Raw genomic sequence first — 20,743 nt, forward strand, 5'->3', positions numbered from 1 at the left:
TTCTCCTAAATGCGTCGATGGATTTTCATTAAAGTCTCAGCAATGATGGAAAATCATATGATTTTAAGACATTGTTATTATTTTGATGACGTCACTTCCGGTCATCAGTAATTCCCGATTTTCTTTTTTTAATTTGAAAGGCAGTTAGGATAAGACTGTCCGAAGGCTTGAAATGCGATAAATCATATTGTTTTATTTGGTCTGTGTCGTGATTTCTATTTGTAATGTATGTATATATGATCATGAACAGGCGACTTGCGAAGAGAGTTTTATCAGGTATCAAAACAATATTTTTTATTGTCACATGACATCGGTGATCACAAGACGGTCACTTATAATTATTCCGAAATGCTGCACAAAAACACATCGGCACAAGTGATAAACAAAATTATTGGGAACTTTATGTTATATGAATCAATTTATCATATCGTATTGTTTAAATAAAGTGCTGGGGACAAGTCTGAATTTTATTTATATAGTAAATTTTTCATGCAAACTTCATCTTACCAACTCATATTCATGAGGGTATTTTTCACTCTTTATAGCAATTTATATAAAATACTAGTAGGCTATAAAGCAAATTACCCCCCCCCCCCCCCCCCAGCAAGATTCAGTTAGAGAACATACTAGTCTTGTAGATTCACACAGAATATCTTCAATGTATCCCTATATATGCCAGTCTAATTTATACACGATGTTTAAATTCTTACCCTGTCTGCGTATGTGTAACGGAGAGCATTTCATATTCTGCTTTTTTGGTTATTGTCTGAATGCACTAGGTCTCAAACAAGAGAAAGAAATCACAATGTCAATGCAAATATTCACCATTATACTGAAGCTTATAAACAATCCACACCTGCTTTCAACACCAACGTAAAATAAATTGTACATTTCATAAGACAGGAATGTTAAAATTTATGACAATCTCTCCATCCTGTCAGCCCAAGTTTTGCAGTAACATTACGTCACATGCTATTATGACGTTATATCTAGGTAGTTCAGACAAGTTACTACTGTAGGTGCACTGAGATATTTTACGGACAACCTAATCCTAGCCGCGAATTTTGTCTGTGTCTCTCCTCAGAAACGGCTTAAGATACAGTCATGAAACTTTCAGGGATAACAAATTTTGAATTGTAAAATTGCATCTGATGTTTTGTTTTTTTTTTCGTCATCACGTCATTTGTTCACCGGAAGTAGTTTAAAAATATGCAATTTTTATTTTATTTTTTTATCATTTTTAATTTTTTATAGCATAGCTAATTGAATATTGCAAGTCATTTCATTTCTACCGGATGTTGGTTCTTTTAAACCGGAAGTTGTCCAAAAATGCGTTTTTTCATCAAAACTTCCAAGATATATTCGTACACACTCATTGCACTACTGGCTTTCAAAACCCCTGTCCGTATGTAAATCCCCTGTCTTTCTCTGTAACCTACAGCATTTCCACAACTATCTACGGTATATCAACAGTATGGCACGGTATGTCTCCTCTGTATAAACAGTAATTCTCAGTATGCCACTGTATGTATCCCCAGCATGCCACAGTTACCTACAGTAGGCCCAAGTAGCCCCAGTATGGCTACTGCTTCAAACAGTGACCTACAGTATGCCACAGTACATGCCCTAGTAGGCCCCTGTATTGTTCACCGAAGCAAAACTGAAGAAATATACAAACTTCCAGGGGCACTGTTTATCGAAGATGTGGGGTTGCCAGTTCAGTACACATGGTTATTTCCTTGAGAAAATTTTGAACATTACTTTGTACACACATCTGGAGTCAACTGATACGGGTCTTGTGATCCATATTGCACCCCTAATTTGTTCGGAACCCTTTATTTTTCGGTGTTCTGCAAATTATAAAACTCGAAGAGATCCTAGAAGCTCTGACAGAGCTCTGGCGAGATTTGGCTAGACTACAGCGAGATAAGGTAAATCATTCACGGAAATGTGGCAAGGAAGTGACTTCCACGTGGAGACATGGTAAACAGAAAGGTTATGTTGTGTTTCAGTTTTCACTACTGTATAATATCTTTGAAATGTACTTCAGTCTCTATTCATTAAAACTTCAATAAGTGTTCCCAATGAAATTATTTTCTGCAGTTATGTATAAAATTTCTTTTTGGACAAAAATACTTGAATGGAAACTGGGATTATATTTTTTGGAGTCAGATTAGCAAATGAGGTCCAGACACGGCTTATACTGAAAAATCAGCTGAATGAGTTGAATTGCATTATGGGTTACTACGGATGCTACAGGAATTTTACGCTTGTGAAACAACCCAAATCTACAGGCAATCGGAAAGGCACAAAGACCTTTTTTCCATGCATTTCGTAGATAAAAAGTAATCTGTCATTTTTATTCTATTATTCCCATGCTCACAATTACAATGAAGTGCATTGAAGTGGTAAAATTTCCCGTTTGAATGGAACGTTTTGAGCTTTCTTTACCGTTGATTGTCATATAATGACACGCCCATTTCTTTAGAAAGGAAAAAAACGGTCAAATGATTCATTTGAATACCTGTTTGACAGGTATTCCATAAATACAATAGGCAATCAAATTGAAACAGCAAGTAAACACGTGTTCGCCCGATACATTTGTTGTGGTAACACCAATAAACATGATAAATTCATAATTAGGTACATATGCGTTTCAATAAAGCTGAGAGTCTCTAACTCTCTCTCCTAACTTCGTAAAATCTCCATTTCAGTGTACTCATGTTGCTAGTGGCAGAGAGTGGGGAGTCTTAAAGCTTTACGACGAATATTTCTTTATCGTTTCTAAAGAAATGGGCTGCATGTCAATATGTAACAATTGATGTTCGATAAGAAAGACCCCAATTTTTCCGTTCAAACGAAAAATTTTACCACTTCAATGCACTTCATTTTAAAAACAATTCATTTGTTAAATAAAGTGGAATTCTTAAAAGCGTCTGTATTCCTTTGTTGTACTATCGGTGAATACAATTATCAGATTGGTCCCCTTGCCAAAAACACATCTGATCACTTTGTTGTTCATTTAACTGTTTAAATGCCTAAGAGATGCTGCTCGTTTTCCATAACCTTGGAGTGCTGGTGTTCTGAACATGGCACATACTACAATTTATTTTATAAAGTTTTCTAGTTAACTACGTGACAACAAATTGCAAACGCGCATGACATCTTTCGTAGTTTCTAATCATTGTGTTTTTTCATAAAACAGGTTTTTATATTGGTTTTTAGCAGTCCATTTAATATCGATCGTAGATTGACCTGACCCGGGGGGGGGGGGCACAATGGGGGATCAAATTTTTAACAAGGGAATATATAGGAAAAAAATCTTTAAAATCTTTTGCTCAAGAACAGCAAAGCCATTTGTTATATTGATATGGAAGCATCCTCAGGTAGTTTAAAATTCAAGCCCCCCCCCCCCCCCCCCGCAACATTTAAACTTTTCTATACTGAACTGATTTGTTCTTTTTCCCAGCCAATGTGCTCAGGTGAGCGATGTGGCCTATGGACCTGTTTTTTTTTTTTTGGGGGGGGGGGGGTATTTTTAATGTCAGGTATGTATAAACTAGGACCTCGCTTCTGCTATTCACTTTTCAATGCATATCTGCCATAATTTCTACAATAAACAGATTTGATTTTATACATTTTATATAACAACCATTCCATATATAGTAGAAACATTACCAATCGTGGTTGCAACACTTACTCTATTCTTTGAAGTTGCAAATCCTTTTTTTTCATGTTTTTGTATGATGATCATTTGGCTGAATGCCTAGCTGATTGATTAAAATGCATGTTTACAAAAATTGCGTTTTTACATGTATATTTGTTCCTCTTCAGTAAATTGTAATTAAGTCATTGTGTTTCTATTCTCTTTGCAGTAAATCAGTACATAAAACCATAATAAGTAGGTAGATGCTTCATTAGTCTTCGTTTACTCTTCAAAGTACTAGCTGTTAATACTAATGTCTAGAATAATGATACCCAGTAAAGAGCCTAGGAGTTTGTAAAGTGAACATTTTAGAATGAGGATTTAGGATTTTACGATATTTATCATATACTGTTAGACGAAGGATAGATGTACATGTATCACATCGACATGACATTAACAGATATTGGTGGAGAAGTCCTTTCCCCAGTATTGTCGAGCATTTCATATCATGCGTCAAATAACGAATGCAAACAACTCCGCTTATTTTGGCGTTCATGCATAAAAGATGTATGTATACATGGAAATATAATTTTACCACCCCCCCCCCCACCTCCCCCGAAACAGCGTATACGTTAAAAGATTTTATTCAATCTTATAATACAAATAACTTTTACATGTGTTACAGAATTTCATTCTTATTTTCACTGTTTAGTTCAATGAATTATATAGATAATTCAATTATGCCAGGGACCTTAAATTTCAATCCGTTTGTCCTTAATTACAGATCAAAGAATAATATCAGATTTGATCCAGCTTAGCTTGGGTTGGTGTTGGGAAAATTGATAACCCACTCTAATTTATGTTGAATAATCGAATTATTGATTTTAAATGTTTGATTTTTTTGGCATTACTGTCACGTCTTTACTTAATTACATGTATTTACAAAGACATAAACTTTTAATTCTTCGGACCAGTCTACATTCCGGGAGAATTGTAATTCATGACTGCACGTGTCACAGTGTTCAAGATCTGTTTCATGCGCGGGTGTAAGGGGAAGGGGGGGGGGGTCGGGTGTGAGTTTTGGCCTCCCTGGAATTATTTAAGAGAAATGAATTTTCTTAAAATTTGTAGTTACCTTGCCCCCAGAAACAAGGGCCTCCTCTTATAATAAAAAGGAGAGTCGTATATCTGAAGAAAATTTAGTAAAGAAAATGTCTAAAGAGTCTCCCCCTCCATGAAAAAGGTTTCCCAGGACTGAGCAAAGATGTAATTATAATAGTTGATGTAAACAACACACACACCCACCCAACTTCTCCCGGGAAAAATATTCCTGGATCCGCACCTGTGTTTTCCTTGGTTTCGATATATATTTTTAAAGGACAACAAGATGTGTTTGTGAAACACTATGCCCCCGTATGGCAGCTTATGTCGAAGGTTAAAGTTTCTCAAATGCAAGTCGAAATCCAGGCCAAAAGATAAAAAATGTAGATACCCAAAGAAAGATCTTGTCTCAAGGAAAACATCTGTGAAATTTGAAAGACCTAGATACAACTGTTCAAAAGATATGGTGAAGGTTAAAGTTTTTTAAATAAAAGTCAAACGTCAAGGTCAAGGTCAAAGTGGTTGGTATCCAAAGGAAGATCTCGTCAGAAGGATTACATATGTGAAGTATGAAAGCCCTAGCACCAACAATTCAAAAGTTATGGCCAAGGTTAAAGTTTTTCAAAAGTAGGTCAAACTCCTAGGTCAAGGTCAAAGGGTCAAAGTGGTTGGTATCCAAATGAAGGTCTTGTCACAAGGATTACATATGTGAAGTATGAAAGCCTAGCATCAACCATTTAAAAGTTATGGCCAAGGTTAAAGTTTTTCAAAAGTAGGTCAAAGTCCAAGGTCAAGGTCAAAAGGTCAAAGTGGTTGGTATTCAAAAGAAGGACTTGTCACAAAGAATACTCATGTGAAGTTTGAAACCCCAAGCTCCAACTGTTCAGAAGTTATGGCCAAGGTTAAAGTCTCATAAAATTTTGTAAAAGTGGGTCAAACTCCAAGGTCAAGGTCAAAAGGTCAAATATGATGGTACCCAAAGAAAGGTCTTGTCACAAGGAATACACATGTGAAATATGAAAGTCATAGCTCCAACCAATCAAAAGTTATGGGCAAGGTTAAAGTTGACAACAGACAGACAGACAAAAAGACAAACAGACAAACAAACAGACAAACAGACAGACAGGACAAAAACAATATACCCCCGGGATCTTTCGATCCGGGGGCATAAAAAGTGTATGCATCTGCAGTGCCTTGGTATTTATAATGGAGTCAGAATTTTATCATCGTACGTCAAAAACTTTCTTCGGTGTTTGATTTCTGAGAATAAAATGTAACCAAAAAAAACCAAAAAAAAAACCAAAAAACCAGAAAACAAACACACACACACACACACACACACACACACACACACACACACACACACAAAAACAACAACAAAAAACAAAAAAAAACATGCCAGTTCGTTGCGCCAATTTGTATACCGGATCATGATCTGATAATGAGCCCGGTACAAATTCATAAAAAAAAAATAAGTAAAAGTATTGAGAGGACGCACTTTCCATGCTATTTCATGCATAAAAGTTGTCTTTAAAATTTGATTACAGGCTACATTTAATCTCGCATATATAATTAATTCGGTTCTCGTACATGTATGCGTTTCAGCAACTGTGGAGTCATTTACATGATTAACAGAATGTTTAGATGTTGCTGATTTCTGTAATGCAGAATAGACGATGGTAAACGTTATCGTTTTTTTCTAACGCCGACACGTAGCATCGTTTTTAGGATGAGGAAATGGGGGAATAAGCTTTTTAAAAAGTCAAATTTCCGGCTTTTTTAACGCTCTGAATTGCGTAAGAAAAAAAATAGTCCAGCATATCTCCGTGTCCTGTCTTGCGTCTAAGTAGGTTTTTGAGGCTATAGTCAGAAAGAATGAGTTTGAAACGAAGGAATTTATAATCAATTTTCAAAATAAATGATACGACTTAAAGCATTTCAGGAAATGCTAATGACTTAGTATTATCTTCTTCTTTTCCAAAGGTTTGACAGATATATCCAGGTGTTTTAAATTTCCATTTTTTTCACATCAATTAGCATACGATAGAAACTGCATATAAAGCATAGTAAATTTTAAATTTAATTTTAGTAGAATTTGATATAAATCTGAGGGAAGATTTTGGTTCATGTACGGATCCCTTTTTCACCTTATTTCTCAACTGTTTTCGCTGACATTTGTTTAAAATAACTTCATCCATTTTATTATGCATAATCTAAATTGTAATTATGTTCTTTCTCTTTTTTCTCTCTCTCTGGACCCGAATTATTTTAATGACTGCGTATTTCATTGTACCTGTGGATAAGAGGATTATAGGCATTCGTACGTGTTTTTCAATGCATTTAAAGTTAAAAATATATGTCAATTTTAAAACAGAAATTGTAAAACGGAAACTTGTAGAGTATTTTTAATATATGCGTTTCACCCCTTAAAGAAACGCCTTAGAAACAACATAGACTGCTGAAATATTTTTAGGAAAAAGTGCAAATCAGCAGTAATAATCGTAAATATATTGTGCTTCAGTAATATGCATTTCACCGAAAATCAATTTTTGGTATATTTTTTAAATTCAAGTTTCCTCTTAGATCTATACTATAAATTAAAATGATAGTTCATATTGAATGTGAAGGTGTCTTAATGATTTGAAAAAACTTGAACCTGTCACTCATCCAGAAAATAAAGGTCAGATCCAGCATCCGAAGCAAGTCCAGTAGTGTGCATCCTTAGGTGTATGATCCATGCAAGTTTGGTCAATATAGGGCTTATAGTTACTTGGAAATGAGATCTGCTCCAAAAGCTTTAACGTGGTCAATCATCCGGAAAATGTAGGTCAGATCCAGCATCCGAAGCAAGTTCAGTAATGTGCATCCTTAGATGATCACCCATGCAAGTTTGGTCAATATAGAGCCTATAGTTACTTGGAAATGAGACCTGCTCCAAAAACTTGAACCTGCTCCTAAAACTTTAATCTGCTTCAAATATATTAACCTGGTCATTCTTGACTGGTACAATGAAACACACTAGAAGCATCTTCAATGCATCTCTGATTAATATAGGGCATAGGAGTACTTGAAAAGGAAACTGCTCCAAAAACTTTAACCTGGGACGCCGACGCCAACGCCGACACCGAAGCCGAGGGTATTACTTCGTTGAGGAGAGCTAAAAAGGAATTCTAAGTACTTCATTGTTAACGGTTTGTTAAAATCTGAACCTACAAAAGTTGAACAATTTTTGTGAATAAACTATATTCTTTGAGCTTCATTTGCATAACATTGTAATTGATTTAACAATCTTGTATACCGGCGTATTCTAAATTTCGTAATGGATATTTTGAAAAATAAATCATTTCAATATAAATACAGAATATTTTGTTTATTTCGATAGCAAATCTCTATCTAAAGTCGATATTAAAAGAAATTGATTTGGAAATAGAAATCAAAAGTTGAAATTTAATGTATACAGTTCAACGCATTGAATTCCGTTGGTATATAACAAGTGTAAATGCTTATAAGTGCAACATTAAACCTTTTGTATTTAAGAGGGCTGGGGGTTGCTGCCATTTTAGAGTGTTATTATCTTTAAACAAAAAAAGATTTCACTTTGAAGTCTTGTAACTCTTCCATAGTCCTGGAAGAGTTAATGTTCTTTAAATGAACTCTTCATCCTAATAAGGTAATAATAGTCCATAAAAACAATTGTCAAGATAAACTGTCAACAGTGTCAAGACAAAACTAGGCCGTTTATAAGTGGTGGAAAAAAGAAACAGACAAGATTTATCCGTTTATGTAAACAACAATAAAAGCGACAACAGTGATTGTTTTTCTACGTACAGTCTGAAGTGCATGTTCTGCAAAACCATGCATACTTCTCCGAAGAGAAAACACGTGTCCAAGTATACTGAGTTTTTCAGTGTTTGTCATCGGTATATTATTGCTTAAAACCTGGACAATATTGACCAGTCTTCAGTTTCAGGTAATACGTTTGATTGTTCTTTCTTTGTATTTTATCAATTATAAACATGTTTAAACAGACAAAAATGACTTCCTAAACAGCTAAATGATACATGTATATGTATACTAGGCAATTTGCTTGAATATTACATGAATTGTTCGATGACAAATATAAAGAATAGGACTCGGGTTATTATAAATTGGTATTATTTATTCCATGAAAGGAATTTCAATAATCCTTAAGGCCCTGGACATATTACTTTACTAAAGGCAGATATGATGATATGTAATGTGAATAATATGTCCTTGTTACAAAAAAGTTGTTAAATATTTTGACATTGTTAATTATGGAATATAAATAAGGCTCTAATTTTATAATTTAAGGTACTTGGTGAATGATTAATTACATATGATATGACATAAGATTTAAAATGCATTTTAGAAAAATGTTCTTATTATCAATTTATCAGCATTTATGTGTCATATTCAGAAATTCTGGGAAAATTAACTGGAGCAAAGCTGACTTGTAACATTTTCATTGTAAGAAGGTTTCTTTTAATTGAATTTATTTTATCTGATGTAATTGTTATATTTTTAGCCACTTTCCGCTTTATATTTGTGTTTCATATTTTTTTTGTTATGTTTTCATGTTGAAGTAATGTGCAGTATACCAAGATGTAATAAATTCGAAAATTAAGGATGATTGTGGTGTTGTCCTTTATACTAAAATATAACTGATGATTATATCAAGCATTTCTGCCAATTTGATCAATTTTGAAAAAAAATTGTTTAGACCCCCAGCCTCCTTGTATAGCCCTGAAGAAATGGGGCTCCCTTAAGTATACAAATAAAAGAGGTCTCCTACAGGATAACTAAGTATTATGCAAATTAAAATTTAAAAAAAAAAACAAAGAGTAAATGTGATACTCCCCCTCCCCCTACATGTAATAGGACTATTTAGTTGGGACAGCCCCCTTTTCCCTGTCAAAGATTGTTCAGATTAGTTGTCAAATATTATTTTTCTGGTTTCCCCCATTTTTCGAAAACGATAACACTGCCAGTAAAAATCGAGAAAAAAGTTACATTTCACTGCTTATTACATGAGGCTAATGAAGCCAAAGAGATAACATGTCAGGCTTTCTAGAAATCGAAATTGTTACTTCTGTAAAGTGCGGCTATCGAAAATCGAACCTGGACCTCTCGAGCACGCCCTAGGCCTTCCACTAGACTACTGTGACCGGTGTGTAATTTTGTTTGTTTTTGTTATCTTCGATGTAATTACAATAATTTGTTATCATTTTTCTGTGTCTCTAATTTATACACTTTGTAATCTTTTTTCTCACTGAATGTTTAGAGGACTGTCATATTAGGGTTTCAATTTCTTTCTTGAAAATTTGTATTTTTCAATATAATGGTCCCCTTTGATAATAAGAATTTAATATTTTAACACAGTGCTGATTTCAGTTTATTCAGTGCAAGTGAATAAAGGCTTCATGTAAGTATAGATGTGTCCATGCAAATAAACGCATAAGGGCTATACCTATTGTACAGAATAGGTTAGAACTTATTTTCTAATACAGTCTTGGTTCCCACGATGGGAGCCAGTACACATTATGACGTCACATAATGACGTCATTCTCCTCTACTACAACCAGTTTTAAAGAACTTCAAGAAAATAGCTTCGACACAAGGATATACTCTATTTAAATTTATAGAAACATAACATTCCAAGGATTGATGATATTGGTGCACAAATATCGACAGATCAATTGTTAAGGTACTATTTATAAAGTTCTGAGTTGAAAAAAGGTAAAAATTCACAGTTCGGTGTAAGTTTTCTGATATTCATATCAAATTAGAAAGTGCATACAATTTGTGCAGCACTTTTATCAATTATAAGAATATTCTTCCTATAATTATACATCATTTATGTAAAATTAAATAGGATTTGCCCTTGCGCCGAAGCTCTTTTGTTGATATGTTTTATAACTTGGAGTAGTAAAGAACGATGACGTCATAATATGACGTCATATTGTGCACTGGCTATGTGAAGAATTGAATCATTATTTTTTGAAAGAAATAGTCTCATACATGTAACTTCAATGGTGTGTGCAGACTAATAGAGTAACGTACGTAAGCGCGTTATGAAAATTTTTGTTTGCAGACACTTTTGTAGTTATAAGATTATATCTTTCAAAAAAAAATGATTCAATGCTTATATTTTCATTTTCAACACCTTGCTTCGACTGCAAATGTGATTTTTATTCCAAAATCCCTGTATTATCCCTACGGTAAATAACAATTAATGGAAGAGCCATTGCAACAGCTTCTTTTCAAAGTGAGCGTGAATTTTGATTTTCGCTTATAGCGTTGCACGTCCACGGCGTTCAACGTTTGTGACGTCAAAATAAAACACATGCTTTAATACTTTTGACACCCTGTCCGTGTTATGTTGTTTTGGATGCCGTCAATTTCAAAGCAAAATACATGTGGAATGTAAATATCATGCCTTAGGAACTACATGTAAGGATGTAAAAAATGATTTGAAACTTTTTTCTGCACAATAGGCATACCTCTGGTGCGGTTTTATTAGCTCATGTGCACAGAAATGCCTATACCTAGCCTTCACTCACTTGCGAGAAGAATAAACCATGTGCCAAATTGTCAATTATGTATACTTTTTATCAAAAAGATGATATAATTTCTTTAAACCCCCCCCTTTAAATAAATAAATAAATAAATAGATAAATAAAATTGTGAATGTATACAAAATGTTATGTGTCTTGATACTTATAATACGTATCTTTTCAAGTGTCGATGTAATTTAGAGATTGTAGGCGAAATCATAGCGATGAAGCCTAATGTCAATATACAAATTAATGTAGTTCTTCAGTTCTTTAAGGCTTTATCCTCATCATACGAGTAATTATCTAGATGATTGCCTTCCTGTTTTGGCCTGAATTTGCTGTTTAATTTAAAAAAATCAATAAGCTGTTATCCGGATCACATTTTAAGATCCGTATATTGTTTTTTTTTAGTTTCAAAATTTTTGTTAGAAACCATTGTAAGTAAGAATGTTAAGGTATTAAATCCGTTTTGTTTTACAATTGTATGAATTTAAAATGATATCGTTGCAAATGACACTTAAATGACACTTAAATAAATCTGTTTATTGTCTGTTTTGAAGGAAGAAATGCATATAAAAAGCTTATTTCTACAGGAAACATTCAAAACCTCTACAATGAAGGCACAAAAGCAACAGAAGTGAGTCTGCTGATATGTTGACGTATAATTTTAATTTCATTATTTTATAATATGGATTTGCTGGAAATTTCGTCTCAAATCTTACTAGTAGTTTGTCTTCTACAGATCATGCTGATTCGAATTTATGCAAAGTAATCATATTCCTTGTTAATAATTTACCTTACATAAAACAGACGTTTTTTTCCATACTCATTTACAAGATTAAAATTAATCTTCTCATCATTTTTTTTTGTTTTTGCCGCATCCGTTCTAGCAAACAATATGAAAGAAAAAGTGACAATTCCTCTCAAAATAATTTGATCAAAATCAGAAAACAATAATACGACAAAAATTCATCGGAATACATCATGGGATTTACTTTCAACAAGTTGTGCTCATTAAAAGAATCTCTGATAGTGATATTCGTTTGTTTATCGATAATGTATTCGAGATGTTACATTTGTGACTTTGGTACAGTGAATTGTACTTGCCAAGAAGTAAAGAATCAAACAAAAGTAGATTGCTCACACAAAAAGTTGCTTGAAATTCCAAAGTTTTATGAAAACAGTACCTGGATCGACCTTAGTGATAATTTTATTGAAAAAATTGAAAACACTTTTCCTAAGGATGTGTATTATATCGATCTCTCCAAAAACAAGCTTAAAACAGTGAGTAACATTTCATTTCAGGGACTACAAAAATTGAAAACGCTGAATTTGGACTATAACCACATAAATTTTTCATCGTTCAGGAAAGAATTTTTTTCAGATTTAAAATCACTGACAGAGATGAATTTGAAGGGAAACATTAATCCAATGGATCATATTTTGATTCGAGATGATGCTTTTTCAGAGTTAATAGCATTAAAAATGTTGAAAATTGACGGCCCACGAAATATTACATTCGGGGAAGGATTCTTAAAATTAACAGATATGAATATCTTAGATCTGTCTGGAATCACAGGACATTGTTCGTTTCAAAAAATATGGCAAGGTTTTTTCAAGTATTTGCCTAACTTGACCTACATTGATGTTTCAGCATGTGAAATCTTGCATGTTTATGATGGAGCGTTTGGGAGTCTCCCATTTCTTAAACATCTTGATATATCCCATAACAACAGATTAGGATTTGCCTCACTTCCAAATATCACAAAAAATCTGGACAAAACAGCCATAGAAATTTTTCGATTTAATGGTATAAACTGTTTGACTGGAACAGGGACAAAAATCCGTACATGTCATCTTATCAACTTAAAAGACACAAAAATTACCGAATTATACATCGAAAAAAACCGACTTGAGCAGTTTGAGGCAGGAGCTATAAAAGTTCTTCCCAAAACGTTAAAAAAAGTATCCCTTGGGGAAAATAAATTGACTCAAGGGAAATATATGATAGACTATTTCTCTGTGGAAAGTGTTCGCATCTTTAATATAAGCGTTCAACTTCGACCAGCGCCGTTTCCGTGGTCAATATTCGAAAACTGTATTGAAAAGCACGACGACTGTGAATTTTCTTTTTCAGAAAACGATAGAAGAACAGATGCAGAAAGAAGTACAGATATATTATTTCGTACAAATGACAAAGGGCTTATAACATTTAATATTCCAAGGTCAGCAGAAATTATTTATGCCAACTCCAGTCGACTGTATACGGCTATTCCCGAATTTGGGTTAAACTCCAAAGGTTTCAGGGAATTCTATTTACAAGATAACTTTTTCTACTCTTGGATTGGACCAGTACATGGAATCGAAAATTTAACAATTATCGATCTTTCCAATAATTTCTGCTCAAACATTTCCCAATTTTTTTTTAAATACGCAACTGGAATACAAATCCTGAATTTGTCTAAAAATGATATCGGTAAACAGTTTATGAATGACATTGAGGGGAAAATATTTGAAAATATGCATTCCCTGCGTATACTTGATCTTTCATTTGACAACATAAACGTGTTGCCAATTTTAATGTTCAAAAACCTTCAAGAGTTGCAAGAATTAAACTTAAAAGGTAATTTGCTTTTTGAATGGCGCGTAAAAATGGATCACATGAGAAAAATCAAATTGATAAACTTGGCTAGAAACAGGTTAACAACGATAAACATGCATCAGCAAAGTGCCTTTGGAAGCCTATTTTTAATATCAAGTCTAACAATTGATTTATCTGAAAACAAACTTTTATGCTCATGTGAAAATTTGCAGTTTCTTTCCTGGATTACTGCCTACAGCATGCATTTTAAACAATTTAAATCATATCAGTGCTCAATGGCAAGTTCCAAAACGTTTGATTTCTCAAATGCCTCTTCGTCTTTGTTGACTTTGCGAAGAAATTGCAAATCATTTTTGTTGATTTATTTATCAATATCAGTTGCACTTGCTTTCTTAATGAGCATAATGATAGGTGTGATAATCGTAAAAAATAAGTGGAAAATTATATATTTAATTTTCAAAGTCAAGAAAAGATTGGGAAAAATTGGAACTCTTTCAAAAGAAATAGGGCCAATGGGGTATGACTACCATGCATTTATTTCTTTTTCCGATGATATGAAAGATTTTGTGGTCGATGTAATGATCCCACGTCTTCAAACTCGATCAAACTTGCGAATTTTCATTCGTGACCGTGACGATGTTCATAGAGCAGGGCAAAGCGAATATACTGTCATAATGGAAGCCATTGAAAAAAGCAGACGTGTGATATGTTTGTTATCTGATGATTACTTGAAATCCGACATCGACAAGTATCGAGTATTTGAAATAACTATTGCAAGGTGGGAAGGTGTAAAAAGAGGAAAAAGTTTGAAATTTATTCATATCATCCTGTTCCCTAAAGTTGAAATAGATTCACTCCCTGGAATATTGCTGACTATCTTGAAACAAAATTCTTACTTGGAGTATCCTAAGGAAGAATGTGCGTATGACGTCTTCTGGGAAAAATTTCAGTCTCTCATTGAGCAGGATGTTATGTCTGACATGGAGCATGAAATTAAGCCTACTATTATGCAGGATAATCTCTCTGATATTGAGAAAGACTTTGTGTGTGACACTGAACCGCTCATTACGCCTGACATTGAACAAGGGTAGTGCTTGGTTTAAAGAGAAATTGTAGAAAATTTGGAATCACAATTTTCCCCTATAATTAAGAGCATCAAAACATTTAACTTTCGCTACGATTTATACAAACATTAATCCAGCAGAATATATCTAAACGGATTCTATTTGAGAAAAAAAAATACTGTTGCCTTCAATTCAATAGTAAGACATATCAACGACGTTTCATCAATCAACAATAGTTATTTTCATTCATTTGTCGACTAGATATATAACAGCGAACTCGATTTAAAGCAACACCATGCAGTCTGCAACATATTTAGATGTATTATATACTATAGACTTTTATGACCAACTAGCAAATAAACTTCCAGACAAACGTGATTACTTTAACTTTTTCTATCATCAATTTCTCCTATTAAAGCAGTAATATTCCAATACTGTTAACCGACTTTTATTTGTGTATGAGAAATTTTCGTTTTGCATCCTTCTTTGACTTGTGAATATTTATCGCTGCAAACCAAATTCTTAGTAATACTTCTATTTTAAATGAATCAACGGTTGCGAAAACTAGTCGTCGCGGATAAATTTTTGAACTGGTGATTCGCAAATAAAAATTGTAGAAATATTAATTTGTTTACAGTCTCATCTGTATTTGATATTCATGTCCACCAACTTAATCGGTACGCAAGAGCATGTTAGGAGTACTATAAATCTGCAAAAAAACAAGGAAAATCAGTGTAAAATATGTTTATATTTCAGAGTTTTCAAAAAATATTATTTAAAGTCCGTATTTTGCAAATTGTATGGTTGATTTGATAACCTGTTAACAGAAACTACCTATCGTTTGTAGTATTTAGAGTGACATGTCATATACTAAATGTTTTGGCCATGGTTTTACAGTAATTTACGAATTAATCCCTTTAAATTTTCAACGCATAGGGTATGACCGGTCCACTTGGGTTGCTTATTCCCCCTTGACATACGATCAACCTCTGATGTGTTCATTGGTCAGCGATTTTACCCTGTTCACGATTTAACTTGTATTGTTAACGAGATTCATGACATCGATCACTGTTACTTTTCTTTTTCAATACAAAACATAATTAAGCATTCAATGAACTCTTTTTATACTCTGTTTTCAATTTGAGTGTACATAAATACTGTAATGAATGGAGGGTTTTATGAAATATGGAGATAACAAACAGTTATCGAGCTCATAAGTTCATTGAAACAATACAAATCAGGAGCGGAGCATAGACTTCTAAAAAAAATATCAGAGGTGGGATCAGGTGCCATGGAGTAGTATATTAATTACTTTTATCATATAATAACATATAATTCTTGTAATACAGTTATTCGATTCGATATTATCTGTTTATAATCATCAATGTGTAATGAGATTATTTTTGTTTAAAGCATTTAAGGACATACGCAACGTACCTTACCTACTGATAATTTTTCAAGATATTCTTAATTTATGATTATAGTGCCATCAGATGTTCATAGACAAAAAATCAGCATGCATAACCAGGGGTTTTGAAAAGATATCAACTGATGAAAATTCTTGTATAATTCAAAGAAAAATATACAAAAATTACTAAACATATATTCTAGATGTTTTATTTATCCAAACTTGTTTTAGAAGAAGTGTACAACAGCATACATAGACATTCAAATGTAGCACACAGTTCCTTTAAGTATTGGAACTCTTCAACTCCAGGGGAAAAGACAATAAAGTTCAAACTACATTGCGTATGTCCTTAATGAGTTACTGTAGGTACTCATGCGAACTTACTCTTATTATTCATATTACATACGTCTGATTCCAGAAATCTCAGAATGGGAATTAGAATAAATGACAAGAAAAAGAATTACGCCTATATTTCATATTAAACTGTATTTCGTTCTCTTGTTTAGGGACATTTTCACACATATCATCAATCTATCATTCTTAAAAATAGCATTGTTGTTAAATCGTTTGCCAACATTATATCCTGATTGTTCGATTAATTCGTAGAAGTGTGTTCTTAAACGCTTTTAACTCGTATGTCTACATCCTACATTATACTGTGATCAGGTCGATCAGAAAAGAGCCAATTAAAAAAATATTCTTCATGTTATGTAAAAAATTTGAATTTTTAGTATTTTATTAAGGAGATTATTACTAAGACGGTCTTTAAGTGGAGGTTTGATTTATTCCTTCATATTGTCGGATTTTTTTTTCTATTTTATTCAATAAGTTTTGCATCGAATGAAACGATTATATTCGATATTGATACTTGCTATTTGTATAAATGTATTTCAAGAAAAATTATGGTGTTTTGTTGATTATAGTATTATTGAAAATAAACGTAAATAAAGAAAATGAATTCATTCCAGAAAAAATATGGTTTATCTTGATTTTTATTAACCTACTTAAATCAGCACAGGATCTGGATTGCCTGCAAGCATGAGCAATAATGAAAAAAAGCAAGCTAGAAATTTATAAAAATGAATTTTAATCGTGTTACAGAGATGGGTCAAAGTGGAGCAACACTCCAGTTCCATGCATATAATTCTAGAATCTTATTAACTCTACGACTTATCAAATATCTACAAACTGAAAGGCCCCATGGATGTTGATAACCAGAGTCCTCCAAACTACTATGGAAGAACGTAATATATCTTCTACTTTTGTACGTTGCTGAAAGGTTATTCGGTATTTTTAAAGCAGTGGCATTGAAATATCCTGAAATTTTCCCTACTTTCTAATATACTCTTAAGAATAGATTCCTACTGGACGCATATGCAAAGAGATAAAATATTTTTTTCTGTTTTCATCAAAAGTTCTTTTTTTTTTTTTTTTTTTTTTTTTTTTTTTTTTTTAGAAATAAAATACTTACATTATGGATCAAAAGCACTCCTAAACCGTGACAATCAGCAGGTACGATAGGCGAATACGTTTATAATACATGTACCTGCTTTAGTTGACAACAATGACGAAGCGTTAAAAATTTCTTCCCTTATTTAATAAGAGTCCCCACAACTAACTCCCCCCCCCCCCTTGAAATTTCAGCTTAATTTTTTTTCTTTTCATTTATTTCCCAGACCTATAACATTAAAGATGATATATAGGGCAGCTACCAGCTTAAATTAATGCAAAGCCTTTTTAGTAACATCGAAGAGAGATGCTTAGTGTCAAGGTATGAAAGCAGCAAGAATTAAAGGTTTTTCAATTAGTGTTGGTATATTTGTAATTTCTGTTTTGTAACTGAGTTTTATGCTAATAACGAATGTTTCATCAAAATGTAATATGTTACGGAAATAAAATAAAATTAAAAATAAAGAATTTCTAAATCAACGTTAATTTCTTTAGAAAATAAACCACTATTTATAGAATATGCTGCATTAAGGATATCCGCTCGTCGGCCAGGAACGATTACTCTTAAAATTATTATTTAATTAAAAGTCTCAGAATGAAGCTAGAAATTAAATTCAAGAATAATTTTCATATCATGCATCTAAATAAGACACAAGGTTCTTTGAAATGTTAGAAACGGTTTTGTAAATAGTTGACAATTTTACCCCATAAAAGTACAAGAATAAAAACATTTTTTTTTTCATTTAATCTAGACTAATCTAGATACTCCAACATTTATTAGCTTGAAATGAAATGTAAAGTGATGTTGTGAAATATGGACACTTTTGTGGGTTGGAGAATGTTGTGAAATATGGACACTTTTGTGGGCTGAAGAATGTTGTGAAATATGGACATTTGTAAATGTACCTTTCTTATTTACCTTGATTGATCATGATTATGTAAATGACTTTTACTGAACTATGACATCATAAAGGTGTGACGTCATAGAGGTTTCTACGACGTTATGGAGATAACAGTTTTAGAGTTTAAATAAACCACTATACGATACAGAGGTGTTACATCTCTAACAAGTGATGCGTGATGCTTTCAATGTACACAGCACAGTTAAGGTGGGAATGGAAATATCGGCGACTTTTTATGATACAACATATATTCTTTTTTTTTTTTCAGGATGGCGATTCTTTTTAAAAATTTACTAATATCGGACAAATGTAATTATGATTATTAACTACATATTTAGGACGATTAAATTTTCTATTTAGACTTATCACGTGATGTGAAGTCACGTGATTTAAGGACATATACTTGCAGTATTGAGGCCACCTATACATTTCAATAGTGCAAGGGCATAACCAAATTAAAATTCGAATTTTAATTTTTAAATAGTTTCAACAACCATTATAGTTTGTGAAAAGTGCTGCGATCTTATAAAGATTCTACTATTTCATTGTTAAAATCATATTTGTATGAACGCATATAATTTTTTTGCTGGTCAGCTTCATTAAATATAGAAATAAGTTATTCAGTTTCAAGATTTCAACAGGATCGCAGCCCTTTTCAAATGGCTTAATACTTCTAGAGTTTATGATTTTAAACTTATTATGATCCACTGAGGGTATGCCCTTGCACTAGATTGATTTTTTAAGACCCTTAGATTATCCTCCATTGTACCTGCTTACAAATATACGGCAGTATCAGATAATTAGGAATTGTACGGAAAATATATGAACAAAATCATAAAAAGGACATTGCATCCAAATTAATGACCTCTTAAAAATCTGCAAATAATATTTTAGTGAATAATAAAATAAGTTTCTTCGTTGTGAAAATATTACTTGATCTGCCTCTCACTGCATACAAGCTGCGTAAACTTTTACGGAATGACGTCATATCGACAAGTCATGCCATCAGTGACTTGCTTAAACCTTGCTATGGGGGATTTAACTAACGACAAAACGCATGTTCTAGTAAGATTTGATGTAGTTTTATTATGTACTACAATTTAAAATCGCAAATCACTTTTCTGTGCTATTTTTAAGGATTGTTAGTTTGTGTGATGTCAAAGTTAATATTTCCAGTAAAAATTAGGCCCCGCCTCCTTTATGTAGCCTTATTTGTTCTGTGTAGCACATGCTTTTTACACTATATATCATTTAACAATTGAAATACTAAATGAAACAACTAAAACAAAGGATGAAGAGAAAAAAACCCATGAAATTTACTCTGAATGCCTGGTTGCCTCTAGTCTTTTATCCTAAAATTGATTTTAGGATGAAATTATATTAAGGCTACACTCAGATAACTTGCCTATACAACATGACAGTATAGTAAGCTATAAGACGTATATTTTGGAGAAAAGGATTTCTTAATATTTATATTTAAAAAAAATTAAAGTCCTGGTATGAAATATGGAGATAATGAACGGTATTCAAGCTCAGTCCATTAAAACAATACAAATCGGGAACAGAGCAAACATGAACCACCAAGAGCATCAGAGATTGGATCAGGTGCCATGGAGAAGTGAGCATCACCTGCCGACCTGTCATACCCGCCGTGTGCTCCTTTCATGATCGGATAATAACTAAAATTTAGTGCGTAAGTAATAGCCTAACTATGAAAAACGTCAGTCAGCAGATGACTTTATGATAGATTGAATTTGCTGACATGGTCATTGTATCTACCACAGAACCTAGGAAATGATGACTTTAAACGAGACTTTCCTGAGATATTCCTGTTTCATCAATTTGTTTGTCAATAACTTAACTATTTTTAGAAATTTTTCACACGTAGAGCATCCTCTTGCGTATCAAATAAACTGAGAGATATACTCCCCATATTCAGGTGTTAAGGGTATATTGCTGCGTAAGTAAAGGAAGTTGACGATGGAAAAGTTGACGT

At 32.9% G+C, this 20,743-nt stretch overlaps 1 protein-coding gene across 1 annotated transcript; it reads left to right on the plus strand.

The window, feature by feature from the left end:
* The first annotated feature begins 12,726 nt into the window (after positions 1 to 12,726).
* On the plus strand, positions 12,727 to 15,015 carry LOC133203965 (toll-like receptor 4). The gene is made up of 2 exons (XM_061339757.1): positions 12,727 to 13,798; positions 14,765 to 15,015. The coding sequence occupies exons 1-2, from the start codon at positions 12,727 to 12,729 to the stop codon at positions 15,013 to 15,015; spliced, it is 1,323 nt and encodes a 440-aa protein (XP_061195741.1).
* The last annotated feature ends 5,728 nt before the right edge of the window (positions 15,016 to 20,743 follow it).

Source organism: Saccostrea echinata, unplaced genomic scaffold, assembly GCF_033153115.1.
Source record: "Saccostrea echinata isolate AGI-Se365-2 ecotype Australia unplaced genomic scaffold, CSIRO_AGI_Sech_v1 ptg000052l, whole genome shotgun sequence".
NCBI classification, from domain to species: domain Eukaryota; kingdom Metazoa; phylum Mollusca; class Bivalvia; order Ostreida; family Ostreidae; genus Saccostrea; species Saccostrea echinata.

Coding starts and splice junctions, on each gene's coding strand:
- LOC133203965 (XM_061339757.1), top strand. CDS start 12,727: ATGAATTTGAAGGGAAACATTAATCCAATGGATCATATTTTGATTCGA. Junction 13,799..14,764: donor TTTGTCTAAAAATGATATCG/GTAAACAGTTTA, acceptor TGTTCCCTAAAG/TTGAAATAGATTCACTCCCT.